This window comes from Cervus elaphus, chromosome 1 (assembly GCF_910594005.1).
Source record: "Cervus elaphus chromosome 1, mCerEla1.1, whole genome shotgun sequence".
NCBI lineage: Eukaryota > Metazoa > Chordata > Mammalia > Artiodactyla > Cervidae > Cervus > Cervus elaphus.
The window spans coordinates 68,830,227-68,845,608 of record NC_057815.1 but is presented as its reverse complement, the minus strand read 5'-3'; the positions used below and the strand labels follow the sequence as shown (position 1 = coordinate 68,845,608).

General features: G+C 44.9%; 1 protein-coding gene across 1 annotated transcript; it reads right to left on the bottom strand.

Moving 5' to 3' along the window:
* Positions 1-929: 929 nt before the first annotated feature.
* Positions 930-14,161, bottom strand: LOC122702538 (2-acylglycerol O-acyltransferase 2-like). Its single transcript, XM_043916124.1, has 6 exons — positions 14,071-14,161; positions 7,510-7,688; positions 4,082-4,286; positions 3,569-3,764; positions 1,754-1,953; positions 930-1,084 (listed from the first exon to the last, which is right to left on the bottom strand). The coding sequence occupies exons 1-6, from the start codon at positions 14,159-14,161 to the stop codon at positions 930-932; spliced, it is 1,026 nt and encodes a 341-aa protein (XP_043772059.1).
* Positions 14,162-15,382: the final 1,221 nt, after the last annotated feature.

Here is a 15,382-nt window from a genome sequence, read left to right as displayed (position 1 = left end):
GATCCCACATCTGGGAAGGGGAAACAGGGCAGTAGGGCTGCAGGGCCAGACTGGGATTAAATGGGAGGCTTTGACCAGTGTTCCCAGTTGGGGAGTAGGGTGGAGAAAGAGAAGAACACTGAATCAATCTTTTCATTGATGAATTGACATGGAGCTCCCTTCTATGTCATGGTCGAGGCTGAAGTTACAAATGAGGAGTAGTGGCCACATCATGGAGCTTTCAGTCCATGTGACATCACAGCTGAGGTGAGAGGTCATCATAGTCCCTTGGGGAAACTGAGACTCAGACGGAGGGTGAAGAGGTCCGCCCCTGGTCATTCATCCAGTGACAGAGCTCAAGTCTCTTTCCCTACTTCCCGGCTCCTCTGGCTGCTACTCTGGGGCTCAGAGGACTCAGAAACTCAAAAGTGCCAGGATAAGTCATGGGGTTGTGGCCTCGCCCTCCTCTTCATCTCAGGGAGGTAGAAGCTGGGACAGGCAGGTTGCAGGATGGAGGAGTTTCTCGGAGAAAAAATTGAAGCTGGGGGCTGCTTCTGTGCTGTCAATCAAGGCAGAGGAAGAGAAACCTGCTAACTGGAGCTGCTCTTGTCCTGCCCATTGAGTGACAGGACCACAGATGATGGAGACATAGACATCATTTTCTCCAAGCATCTCTCCCATTTCTCAAGTGGGCAGAACCAAGGAGAGGGCCCACTACAGAGGAGTCAGTGTAGGAGAGCAAATCACTGATGCCACAGTCTGGTCTCCTTTGTCACAGAGCTAGCTGTGACCCAGGGCCTGGCATGAAGTGGAAATGCAGGAATCAGTGAAGGCTCTGGAGATGTGTTCAACAGACACCTCCAGGAAACCTTCTGGGATCACAGCACCTCCCTCCATCCTCTCTAATGCCAGCCCTGCCCTTTGGGACAGCCCCTCTTCTGGAGAGGTACTCAGTAGAACTTCAAGTGTTGGTCTTTTGGGACGCTGTACTTGAGCTTGTGGGCTTTGAAGAGGTTGCTCAGCTCCCTGATGTAGCACTGGTGCAGGCTGTCCATCTCCTCCTGGGAGGGATGTGATGTCTTCTGCACTTCGATGGGCTTCCCCACTGCAAGACACAGAGCTGAGTGATGGCCCAGAGCAAGATGAAATGTCTCAATAGCTGAAGAGATCCTGCTAAGTCCATGCACTAAAGCCCATGCCCATTATTTACAGGAAAATTCCCCAGGCTCTCCTTCCCAGCCTGCTGATTGCTATTTTATGTACAATACTAACAGATTTGGAATTCCCTTCCTTTGTATTCACCTTCTCCAATTAGCCTTTTGAGATTCTCCTGTCAGAATCAAACCCTCCTCTCTGGGATAATAAAAGTCAAGTAGATTCTGATTCACGTCTCAACATCCTTACTCAAGGACAGGGTGATCTTTTGGAAGTGATTTACTTTCTCTGAGTCTACATTCACCATCGATAAAATGGGGATGATAGTCCCTGCCTCCAAAGTTGTTGCGCAAACTGAGCAGTTGCATGTAAGGAGCCAGTGCAGTGCCTGCTACACAGTAGGTGCTCAGAAATCAGTAGTGGCGAATGATCTGTTTACCTCAGTTAGAGTTCCCTCCCCAGACTGCTTTACATTGACCTGTGTGTCTGTTTCTCAATCTAGAACATGAGTTCCATGAGGTCAAGAATGTTTCTGGCCTTTGTACATGTCCCTTTGAAGCACAAGCCCAAGCCCCTTGTTGTGTAGCCCTTTCCCCTCCCAGCCTGGGTCTAGGCTCACCCGCGGTGGTGATGGGCCGGCGGTAGGGCATAAGACCAAAGCTGTACTGGAAGACTCCATGGCCGTAGAAGAGCGGGATGGAGAATCTTGTGGTCTTTAGAAGTCGGTCCTGGAACCAGTGCAGCCAGGAGCCAGGGGAGTTCTCAACCTGGTCATATATGTCATTCTCCCCAAAGGAGAAGATAGGCACCAGAGCTGCCCTAGAGGGAGACAGGAGAGAGGGCGTGTGGAGGGGAAAGAAGGCACAAGCTGGTCACCCAACTTCCCTCAGGGACCTATGAACAGGAACTCAAGCAGAGGACAGAGCCCTGGACCAAAAGTAGGAGGCCTCGGGTGTCTCTCAGGTCTGCCATGGCCTAGCTTTATGATTTCAGGCAGGTCATGGCTCCTCTCAGGGCCACCAACTGGCAGTGGGATTGTTACCAAGTACAAGCTCGTTCTGCTTGCTGAAAGATAGGCCAAGGAATCTGAGATGTACTGTTGGGATGAGGAAGGGGCTTTTTCAGGAGCTGGCTGACTGAGAAAATGGCAGGCTAGCACCTCAAAATAACCATCTTGTCAGGGCCTGGTTGCCAGGTTCTTTAATGGATCAGAGATGGGGAGGAAGTGAGGAAACAAAGTAAAATTACTATTTGATCCTTGCAAACATCCCTTAAAATGGTAAATTTCAGGTAGGGGAATGTGTTAGTTTCACTTCCTCGCAATCCTTCACAGGTGGGTGGCTCAGGTTATCTCCCTTAGGCAGGCCATTATGTGTGCCTACGCTAACAAAGTGTAGTTTTCATTCCAATCCCAAAGAAAGGCAATGCCAAGGAATGTTAAAACTACCACACAGTTGCACTCATCTCACACACTAGCAAAGTAATGCTAGCTAGAGGATGGATGGCATACCAATTCGATGGACATGAGTTTGAGCAATCTCTGGAAGCCTGGCTTGCTGCAACCCATAGGATCACAAAGAGTTGAACACAACTGAGTGACTTAGCTCAACTGAATACCAACAACAGCTGCAAGATGAGGGTTTAAGGCACAGAAGCAGATCCAGCATAAATTCAAAATTAACCCTTCCCAGTTACATAACAGGAAGACCAGAATACTGCCAAGAAACATTACAGGTATAAAACAACTGCAAAATTTCTGGAAAAATCTCTTCGGCTCTGGCTTGTTTCTTTTCTTCACAGATATTTTAAGATGAGAGACAGCTCTAAGCTATGCCCCAAACTCCATTCACCCAAATTCCCTAGGTCTCAAATGCAACACAAGCTTTCAGCAATATAATCCATGAGACTTAATCCTTTAGTCACCAAGTGCTCGGGCCTGGTGCACTGGGAAGACCCAGAGGAATCGGGTGGAGAGGGAGGTGGGAGGGGGGATCGGGATGGGGAATACATGTAACTCCATGGCTGATTCATGTCAATGTAAGACAAAACACACTGCAATGTTGTGAAGTAATTAGCCTCCAACTAAATAAAAATAATAAAAAAAAAGAAAGAAAAACTAACTCCTATTATTAATAAGTAATATTCTTAAGTGTGGTGGCTTGTTTACAACTAATTATTTCAGAAGCAAGCTGTTAGCCATGTGGATTATATAATGAATAAAAAATAATTGTTTTTACATTAAAAAAAAATCCTTTAGTCACAAAATCTTTCTTCTAGAATCATCTCTGGGTATTTGGGCATGAAACAGTACATTGATCACCAAGACAGACTCTTCATTGTCAGTGGATTGAGATTCTCCTTGCCAAAATAGAATCTGCATTTGCCTCTGTAGTCTTCCCTCCAAAATACAATCCTTGCCAATATCCAGCTAAACTCTGAACCCTCTTCCCGATATCCATGTATCAGGGCGAGCCTGATGAAGCCCTTGTGGTTCCACAGCACCAGCTTGTAGGCTCCAGGCCTGGCATTCAGTACTTCCTTGACGCCCCCAACAACGATGGATAGCAGGTTGCCACTTCCTTTCCTCCTCAGAATGTGAGTAGCACTCTCCTTGTCTGATAAGACCAGCCCTGGGGAGAGAGGAACGTAGTCACATATAGTGTAAAGGAGGAAAAGATGGTTCAGGAGTATGTGGCCTGGGTTCTACTCTAGACCTCAGCTGGCCGTTCCCTGATGACAGGTACTGAGCACTACCCCTTTTTCCAACTCTCCCTCCACATTCATCACTGAGCACAGAGCTGTGGGAAATGCTTCTTTGGGTCTCAACTCCTTGTCTACCACACATTCACTTGGAAGAAGTACAGAACATTTGACTGCCCTCCTTAAAATCCCTCCTCATGCCTTCAGACCTCACAATTCCTGGGATACCTAGAGTAGGAGGACTCACCCACTGACATGGCATAATCCCTGAAGAAAAGGAACCAGAGCCACATGTTCAGCATCATCAAATGCGAGCAGATGCCTGGGAAAACTGAGGAGAAGCCCATGCTCTCCGTGCACAAGTTGGTAAAAGCTCCAATCACCCCATTTCCATGAGGGTGGAAGCCAGCGAGGTAGTTCCAGGAGGGGTCCAGCTCTGCGGTCTTGACCAGCTGAAGGAACAGAAACCTGGTGAATCAGCTTCATCTTGTGCCCTTGCTGGTCTGCCTGCTGACTTTCTGTGCTGACCTCTTTTATGTGCCCCCTGTGCCCAAGAGCTTTCTCATCCCCATGTGAGTGTCCTGAGATTAGAGACGGCCTATCTGAACATCCTTGTTCCTGGTGCAGGCCTGGAGCAGAGGAGATGCCCTGGGAGACCGTGGAATGAAGAGGGAGAGAGCAGACCCATGAATGGATGAAGCCGATACAGCCCACCAGGGAAGGAAGGCCCCCTGCACAAGGCAGAGGCAAGACTCCTGGGAGGGTGACAGGGACACAAACACCTGTCCTATGTGAAGGGTGACCTTGTCCCAGGCAGAGCCTGCACAGAATGAGGGAACCATTGCAGGAAGGGGTGAGCATCTCTCCAAGAACTGTGGCAGCTGGAGTTCAGTCCTGGGTGGAGGGCTGACCCATGAAACCCTGTGACTCAGTGTAAGAGATCCCAGTGTGCTGGGAAGTGGGGGCAGCGAAGAGGGGCACAAGTCCCTAGTGATCGGAGGGGAGGGCTCAGGGAGGTATCCTGCCAAGTTTGCAACACTTCTTAACACCTGGTCACAGCCTGCCCACAGCACTACATCCCTGCTCAGGCCTTGGTCTGGGTAGATACTGCTGCTCTGGGATATGAAATCTCCCCATAGAAATCCAGGTCCTGGACTGAACTTCAGCATGAGGTGGAAGCAGCTTGTCCTGGGGAAAACACTACCTGCTTCTCCACCACTAGCTGCTCAGGAAGCCCATAAGTTGTGTTTAGGAAGTTCCAATGCTCAGACATAGTCTCCTAATTTCACTAGAAACTACTATTAGGAGGCAGCTCTAGAGTAAGAGTCATAGAGTGCAAAGACTTGTGATGTGGAGTAGCTTCAGTAGAGTTGTTAGGACAAGGAATGCTGCTTGCTTGCCTTCAAGCCAGCAGCCACTGTAGCTGCCACTGACAATGGACCTTGAAAGGAATTCAGGATGGAGAAAAATAGGATACTGGTGAGGATGCACATCAAAGGAATAATTGCAGTAAGCCCAGATTTTGCATCTCTCCATATGTAGAAAACCATTAATATCATTATTTGAGTTTGCTCTTTGACGGGCATTAATCTTCTGATGTTTAACTACATACATTTTTGGGTTTTTTTCTCAGCAAAACCCCATAAATCCTGACTTCTCCCTTACCTTTTGGAACAGCTCCTCAGATACTACTGAGAGGCTATCTCCTGACTACTGTCCTTCGTAAGGTCTCAGAACAAAGCCCCTCATAACTTTTAGGTTGTGTGTATCTTTTCAGTAGACAGCAGAGACTCCCTGGCCCCCTACCTCCTGCTGCCTTAAGATCTCTGCAAGGCTTGCTCCTCAGGTTGATGACTTGGGAGTTCTTTTTTTTGTTTTTTTTTTTCAGTTTTATTTATTTATTTATTTAACTTTACAATATTGTATTGGTTTTGTCATACATTGACGTGAATCTGCCATGGGTATACATGTGTTCCCCATCCTGAACCCCTCTCCCACCTCCCTCCTCTTCCCATCCCTCTGGGTCATCCCAGTGCACCAGCCCCAAGCACCCTGTATCATGCATCGAACCTAGACTGGTGATTCATTTCACATATGATAATTTACATGTTTCAATGCCATTCTCCCGTATCATCCCACCCTCACCCTCTCCCACAGAGTCCAAAAGACTGTTCTATACATCTGTGTCTCTTTTGCTGTCTCGCATACAGGGTTTGCCAGTCACAGTGCTACCTACAGACCTCAGTCCAGGACAGAGGCATCAAAGTACATGTCATCTCTCCTTCCGTCTTCTCTGCCTTCTGCAGGTGCTGATGCCACAGGCCTGCACTGGCCAGCAATCCCAAACTCTGTGCAGGTGGAATTATTGCAAATCAGGTTCATTTTCTCAAAATTTCAATAGTGCCCAACTGACAAAACCTCCAGGGGAGATACCTAGCTAGAGGAGGGACAGAAGAGATATAGATGACACAGACACAGAGCCATCCCACACAATTTTTCTGCCAGAGATGCACTTGACAGCAGCTCCAGGTGTGAAATAGAGCCAGAGAGCATCTCCAGGTGTGAAAAGAGAACCAGATGCTGTCCTTAGAAGCCCCAGGATCACCTAATGTCTAATGGAATCCACAAAACCCAATGATGTACGTGGCAGTATTTCCACTTTACACGTGAAAAAATTGAAGCTCGAGGAGCATGTTTAACTCACTCAAAGTCATACAGCTGGCATGTTGCAGACTCTGTATTAGAACCTTCATTATCCACCTTCAGACATTGAATATGTGTCTTCAGACATCAAATACACAGAAGACTATATATTCTTCTCTCCTGTGTCCTAAGGAAAGCCACTTGTCCCTGCCTGGCACTTCTCTGTGTCCCAAATGCACTCCCCTTCCTGTCCCCACTGGACAATTAATCATCACAGCTGCTTACATCCAAGGGTTTAGTCTGTCTGAGATTTAGGAAAGGAGCCAAAGATCTGTTCACTCAAATTCAGGGGCTGTATCACTAAGAACTGATACTTGGGGCCAGAGTAAGTATCAAAAATGGACATGAGGTACCCAGAGTCAGAGACCAGAGATTAAGAGAGAGGCAGAAGAGGAGTAATCAGACTGTTTTGTGGATCCATGGGGAAACTGAGATTCAGAATGGGCAAAGCTCTGTCCAAGGAAACACAGCATATTAGAGTTGGGGCAGGATATATCCTGAGGGCTCTCTGTTCTGCTTCTACCCTCAAAGCTAATACACAAACCTTAAAAGCAGTAAAAGAACCTGCTCTATATCCTTGCTCACACCTTCCTCCATCTCTGGATGTCAGACTCATCGTCTGATAAAGTGTGGTCTAGATGCTGTCTTAAAATTTATGTTTACTACAGATTCCTTCACTCCAAACTTGGACTGCTGATGGTTTTACACCTGTTAATATACTTAAGTGTGCTGCACTACATGGCTTACAATGTTCCTCAAATCCTGTACATTCATCAGTCCTCATAGTGACCTCACCTCACTGAAGTTGGAGAACCATAATCAGGCAGAAACTGACTCTCTAGCCACATAGTGGTGATAGCCTATCACCTGTCTCCCAGCCCAGTATTCTGCTCACTGCACACAGTGTCACACTTCCCCATAGACACGTGGAGATTATGGTACTGACCACTCCCTAGTCAGCCCCATACTCACCGAGATGGGGAAATAGTCCTTCAGGTATTTCCATAAGGTCAAGTGCTTTATGAAAGCACTCTGCCTGCCCCCTTGCCATGGTGTGTCTCGATCCAGGTACCACCAGATTGCATATAGGATACTGATCATCCAGAATCTTGTGAACAGGAGGCCTATGAAGACCACGTAGCAGACAAAATCTGGGAAGGGGAGCAGGAACAATTAGTGGTCAGTGGTGTGAAGGAATGAGCTTTCCTTTATGCCCAGCCTGCATTGTCCTGTCCAGTCCTCACCCTAGGAGGAAGAGATCAGCTTCCCAAGGCTTTAAGAAGGAGAGAATGCAGTCAACAGCACCAGTGTCACATTGAGAGCCTGGAGTTGGCCTAAATTCAAACTTGCATTTTCCCACTGCAGCAGACTGCTTTCTCACTGGGTCTAGCCCCTCCATCTCCCTCACTGTATTCACCAGGTGCTCAATAAATGCCTGGTGGAGATGTAACAGGATGAACTCTTTCTGGTATCCATTCTTTAGAACTCCAGAGAAAAGATATTCTTTCTAGCCAGTACACTTCCTGTCTAACCCCAGCCCATCTTTCCACAGATAATTCCACCATGAAAGTGAAAGTGAAGTCACGTCCAACTCTTTGGGACCCCATGGACTGTAGCCTACCAGGATCCTCCGTCCATCGGATTTTCCAGGCAAGAATACTGGAGTGGGTTGCCATTTCCTTCTTCAGGGATCTTCCTGATGCAGGGATTGAACCTGAGTCTCCCACATTGTAGGCAGGAGCTTTACCGCCTGAGCCAAAGGGAAATGTATATCCCCCCTTTAGTTAAAGTCTGCCCATGACTTCTCATAACTTTGAGGCTCAGCTCAAGCAGTTCAGCCTGGCCTCAAGCTCCCTATTGCTGGTCAGACTCCTCTTACTCCAGCCTCACTCACCTGCCTACACCCCATATTCTGGCCACACTAATCTGCTCAGTGGATACAACTCCCTGAGCTCTTTAACTTACACTGAACTCTTTCCTCTGCTGCCAGGCCCTGTCCTGGTGAAGGAGAGTTGGAGGAAGAGGGCTGCTCATGCCTGGCCTGATCATCAGGAGTGCAGCAGTTCTAGGAGCAGTTGCAGTGAGGAATTTCTCCCAGATTTAAGATTCTGAGTCCTTTTCAAAGGCTAATCTCAGCTTTGACTCAGGGTCAGGTGGTCTGTGGGGCTGTCTTTAATCTGATGCCAATGGAGCCTCACTGTTAGAGAATACTGCATCTTTTCCATTCCATTCCCTACACTCAACACCATGTGCTCATACTCTTAAAGGTCAACCTCCACCTGTAGTCTATTTGAAAGTAGGGTAAACTGGGCCTGTCATTCATGGCCAAGTTCCCAGAGGAGACTTCTGACCCAGTCTGCATAGTACTTGAATGTGTGCTAAATTGCTTCAGTTGTGTCTGACTCTTTGCAACCCTATGGGCTGTAGCCCACTAGGCTCCTCTGTCCAGAGGATTCTCCAGGCAACAATGGAGTGGGTTGCCCTGCCCTCCTCTAGGAGATTTTTGAGACCCAGGGATCGAACTCACATTTCCTGCAGCTACTGCACTGCAGAAAAATTCTTTACTGCTGAGCCACCAGGGAAGCCCAGTCTGAGCAGTAGCAAAATGCTTATTAAAGTAGTTTGGGGCTCACAGAGGCTCGCTTTCTATAGAGTACCTACAATGTGCCAAGTGCTGGTGGTACAGTTGTGAACAACAGACAGGAGTTCCTGCCCTCATGGTGCTGACTTCAGTGTTGTGTTTAGGGTACTTTGTTTGGTTATTTAATTTTTATGGTGGTAAAATATATTTAACACAATACTTATCATCAAAATGACTCTTCAGTATTTTCTTTTAAAGTTTTCAATAAAGTATAGTTCATTTACAACGTTGTATTAGTTTCAGGTGTATAGGAAAAAAATCTGTTACACACATAAATATATCCACTCTGACTTTTCTTTTTATTCTTTCCCCGTAAAGATCATTACAGAGCACTGAGTAGAGATCCCTGTGATGTACAGCAGGTTTTTATGTTATCTTTTGTATATACAGTAGTGTTATTTGTCAATCAAAATCTCCCAATTCATCTGTCCCCCTTATCCCCTGGTAACCATAAGGCTTTTTTCTGCTTCTGTTTTGTAAATAAGTACATTTGTACCTCTTTTTTGATTCTGCATATAAGTGATATTTGTCTTTCTTTGGCTGTATCTTCACTCAGTTTTGAAAACTCTAGGTCCATACATGTTACTAACAATGGCCTTAATTTGTCCCTTTTTATGACTGAGTAATATTCCATTACCTATATTACCACATATTCTTTATCCATTACTCTAATGGATACTTAGGTGGCTTCCATGTCCTAGCTATTGTAAATGTGCTGTTATGAACATTGGGATGCTTCTATCTTTTCAAATTATGGGCTCATGAGAGAGGTCTTATGGAGAAAAGTATGGAGATTTCTTATAAAACTAAAATAGAGAAACCATGCCATACAGCATTCCCACTCCTAGGCATATACTTGAAATGGTTTTTGAGAGTCAGTTTGGTGGCATTAAATTAATTCACACTGTGGTGTAACTATACCAGCCTTTATCTAGAACTCTTTTCATCTTCCTAAACTGAACCTCTGTACCCATGAAACAAGAACTATCCTGGTCGAGAGAATAGAACCAAGTTGTTAATAGCAGTTCCTTGTAGGGTAGGATTTGGGGGAAGTCTTTGACTTTTAGAACACACATTATGTTTCAGTGTGTTAAAATAGCATGTATTTGTTTTTCAGTCAGAAAAAGAGAATTTAAAAATGGAGGCATTTCTACTTGAGCAGAAACAACACCCCCATCTAAACATCTCCCTCACTCTGGGCTCACCATTTAATTCCTATCAGCAAGCAAAATCCTAACTTGGATGTATTTTCAGTCCCTGAAGAAAGGAAGTGCCTTCTTTCCCCTCATAACACCAAGAGGAAAAGATGCAAAACCCCACTTTGCCAAGACCCAGAGAGGGTATTCAGGTTGGCTAACCTCATACAGAAAGCTAGTAGGATGAGTGGTGGTTTCAATTCAACTATTATGTCCATATCATGTTCTCAACATTCATTCATTAAACAAACATTTATCAACATCAACTCTTCTAGGAGATGGAGATGCAGATGAGAACAAGACCAACAATTTGAAAGGAGCTTACCTTCCTGTGTGAGTATGTAAATTACAGAGCAGAGGAAATAAACAGATTAAACAAGTAACCCACTGGAAAGTATTTTTTTCTGGGACCTGAATTTTCAGTGACAGGTCCTTGTTGACCTTTCTGGCCACTTCTTTGCCCCTCCCCAAACACCTGCTCTATGCCCAGCATGAACCATCTATTTACTATATGTGCAGCATTTACTGGCTCCCTGGAAACCCTTACTTTTGTGACATTTTGTACACTCTGCCCTGTAAACTCATCTCCTAATATCATTAAAAAAGAGTCCCTTCTCTCCACCCACACCCAATCTCCCTAGAGCAGAAGTAAGTAATCCTTTCCAAAAGGGCTGAATTGCAAATATTTCAGCTATTGGGGCTCAAGAGGCAACTTGGAGGATACTGCATAGACACAAAATCATTTAAAATGCAAGCATTTAAAATGTAAAAGCCTTAGTATACTGTATTGGTGTTTGTCTTTCTGACTTACTTTACTCTGTATAATATATATATATATATATATATATATATACACTTCACTCCAGTTATATATGTAATATATATATACTTCACCCTGTGTGTGTGTATATATATATATATATATATATATACATACTTCACTCCAGTTTTATCCATCTCATTAGAACTGATTCAAATGTATTCTTTTTAATGGCTGAGTAATATTCCATTGTGTATATGTACCACAGCTTTCTTATCCATTCGTCTGCTGATGGGCATCTAGGTTGCTTCCATGTCCTGGCTATTATAAACAGTGCTGCGATGAACACTGGGGTACACGTGTCTCTTTCAGATCTGGTTTCCTCAGTGTGTATGCCCAGGAGTGGGATTGCTGGGTCATATGGCAGTTCTATTTCCAGTTTTTTAAGGAATCTCCACACTGTTCTCCATAGTGGTTGTCCTAGTTTGCATTCCCACCAACAGTGTAAGAGGGTTCCCTTTTCTCCACGCCCTCTCCAGCATTTATTGCTTGTAGACTTTTGGATAGCAGCCGTCCTGACTGGCGTGTAATGGTACCTCATTGTGGTTTTGATTTGCATTTCTCTGATAATGAGTGATGTTGAGCATCTTTTCATGTGTTTGTTAGCCATCTGTATGCCTTCTTTAGAGAAATGTCTGTTTAGTTCTTTGGCCCATTTTTTGATTGGGTCATTTATTTTTCTGGAATTGAGCTGCATCAGTTGTTTGTATATTTTTGAGATTAATCCTTTGTCTGTTTCTTCATTTGCTATTATTTTCTCCCAATCTGAAGGCTGTCTTTTCACATTGCTTATAGTTTCCTTTGTTGTGCAAAAGCTTTTAAGTTTCATTAGGTCCCATTTGTTTATTTTTGCTTTTATTTCCAATATTCTGGGAGGTGGGTCATAGAGGATCCTGCTGTGATTTATGTCAGAGAGTGTTTTGCCTATGTTCTCCTCTAGGAGTTTTATAGTTTCTGGTCTTACATTGAGATCTTTAATCCATTTTGAGTTTATTTTTGTGTATGGTGTTAGAAAGGGTTCTAGCTTCATTCTTTTACAAGTGGTTGACCAGTTTTCCCAGCACCACTTGTTAAAGAGGTTGTCTTTTTTCCATTGTATATTCTTGCCTCCTTTGTCAAAGATAAGGTGTCCATAGGTGCATGTATTTATCTCTGGGCTTTCTATTCTGTTCCATTGATCTATATTTCTGTCTTTGTGCCAGTACCATACTGTCTTGATGACTGTGGCTTTGTAGTAGAGCCTGAAGTCAGGCAGGTTGATTCCTCCAGTTCCATTCTTCTTTCTCAAGATTGCTTTGGCTATTCGAGAAAGATGGTTATGATAACCCTATATGCAAGACAGAAAAAGAGACACAGATGTATAGAACAGACTTTTGGACTCTATGAGAGAAGACGAGGGTGGGATGATCTGAGAGAACTGCATTGAAACATGTATATTATCAAGTGTGAAACAGATTGCCAGTCCAGGTTGGATGCATGAGACAAGTGCTCGGGGCTGGTGCACTGGGATGACCCAGAGGGATGGGATGGGGAGGGAGGTGGGAGGGGGGTTCAGGATGGGGAACACATGCAAATCCATGGCTGATTCATGTCAATGTATGGCAAAAGCCACTACAATAATGTAAAGTAATTAGCCTCCAACTAATAAAGATAATTGGGAAAAAATAAATATTGAGCTATAAAAAATAAATAAATAAAATATATAAAATGTAAAAGCCATTCTTCGCTCATGGACTGTAAATACAAAAAAAATCAGGGGGCTGGTTTTCACCCATGAGTCTATGTAGTGATCCTTATTATAGGTTGTAACCTTGTAATCAAGCAGGACCTATGCAGCCTTCCTGGAAAATATCCCTCATGTCCTCTGCCTGCCTCTTATTTGTAGAAAATCTTCACCCTCCTAAGCCTTCACTAAATTTCAAAAATAATATTATTAAGAGAAATCATAAAGACAAAAAGAAAAGAAAACAGTCAAGCAAGAAAATAAATAACAGTTTAACCATTCCACAAATTTCAAAGACTGTTAGCTTGTTCCCAAGAGCCATATTGAGACTCATATTTGAATGGTTTTGCAGATACTGATCCCCCAGCAGCTGGAGGAAGTTGCTCACCAGCCCATAGACCTCAGACCAGGGGAAACCAGAAAGTTGATGATGGTGACTCTAAGTTACCTCACCACCCAGAAATCAGACCATTTTCTAGGAGCTGATCATGCACCCAGAATCTCTACCTCACCCAGTCTCTAGATACCATTCCCTGGTAATCAAAGGGGTTTCAGGCATTTTGAGCCTTAACTCTCTGGACTCCTTGCTTGGACCCTGTAGTAAAACCTGGACTTTCTTTCACCACAACCCAGTGTCAGTAGAGGGGCTTTACTGAGTTCCCACAGCAGGAACAAATTTGATTTGGTAACAACTGCTCGCTGTCATCTCTCTCCCCCAACACCCCAACACAGAAGATCCCTAAATTACAGGTTGTGTCCCACAGATTGGACCATGTCACTCCTGTTCCTAAGGCCATCTTGGGGATCCCCTTTGCCTTGAGATAAGGGACAAGCGCCTGTTCCTGGCATCAGAGGGTCCAGATGCCTTTTCTCAGCTTCCCTCTTTCTAGCTCCAGGCCCAGGGTTAGTTGACTCTCTGTCCTCCTCCAGACACTCCCAGGTCCTAGGCTGGGTGAGATGGGCATGGACAGTCAGAGACACTCCTGATGGCAAAACAGCCCCAAGGCCATGTGAGCAGGATGTCCCTCATCCCAGATGACCCCCAGGCACTAGGTTCAGCCTTGGGACCTGTATCTTTCTGCCACCAATGCACTATATGCACCTGAAGTGGCAGGTGCCCATGGCCTCCCAGTCCCATCTCAGCTTTCTTTACACAGGGCCAAGGAACTGAAGATCCACTTCAGGACTGCTAAGGTCTGCAGCCTGTGTTCCAGTGGCACAAACAAAGGTGCAAACTCAACCATGTTGATTCCTCTGCTTGCTCGAGAGACTTCTCTGAGCTCGGCTGTGGTCTGAGACACCTGCCAGTTTTTGTTGTTGACAGAGGTCGCTAAGCATTTGTGAGAGCTGGGAGTGGGTGTCCGTCTAGCTCTAGGGTCTCATTGCACCAACCTGGCCACCAGCAGTATCTTAGGTAAAATCTTCAAAATCACCTGGTCTGGAGTAAACTTGTTACAGAGCAAGAGAAGTTCAGTGGATTCTTCAGGCAACACATCATCTGCCAGATTACCTTTGCTCAAATCTTGCCCATTACTTGGCAAGTGAAGCAGCAAGTAAACGGCAATCCTGCCCTCTTTTCACCTACTGTATTACTTGGTTGCAGTAATTATCTTCTTTCACCTGTCAAATCCATGGTTCCCTTTTATAGATATGCAGTTCAGTTCAGTTCAGTTCAGTTGCTCAGTCGTGTCTGACACTTTGCGACCCCATGGACTGTAGAACGCCATTCTTCCCTGTCCATCACCAACTCCCAGAGCCTACTGAAACTCAAGTGCATTGAGTCGACGATGCCATCCAAACATCTCATCCTCTGTCATCTTCTTCTTCTCCCTCCTTCAATCTTTCCAGCATCAGGGTCTTTTCAAATGAGTCAGCTCTTCACATCAGGTGGCCAAAGTACTGGAGTTTCAGCTTCAGCATAAGTCCTTCCAATGAACACCCAGGACTGATCTCCTTTAGGATGGACTGGTTGGATCTCCTTGCTCTCTAAAGGACTCTCAAGAGTCTTCTCCAACACCACAGTTCAAAAGCATCAATTTTTCAGTGCTCAGCTTTCTTTATAGTCCAACCCTCACATCCATACATGGCTACTGGGAAAACCAAAGCTTTGACTAGATGGACCTCTTTTGGCAAAGTAAAGTCTTTGCTTTTTAATATGCTGTCTAGGTTGGTCATAGCTTTTCTTCCAAGGAGCAAGTGTCTTTTAATTTCATGGCTGCAGTCACCATCTGCAGTGATTTTGGAGCCCAAAAAAATAAAGTTTGCCACTGTTTCCCCATCTATTTCCCATGAAGTGATGGGACCAGATGCCATGATCTTAGTTTTCTGAATGTTGAGTTTTAAGCCAACTTTTTAACTCTCCTCTTTCACTTTCACCAAGAGGCTCTTTAGTTCTTCTTTGCTTTCTGCCATAAGGGTGGTGTCATCTGTATATCTGAGGTTATTGATATTTCTCCCAGAAATCT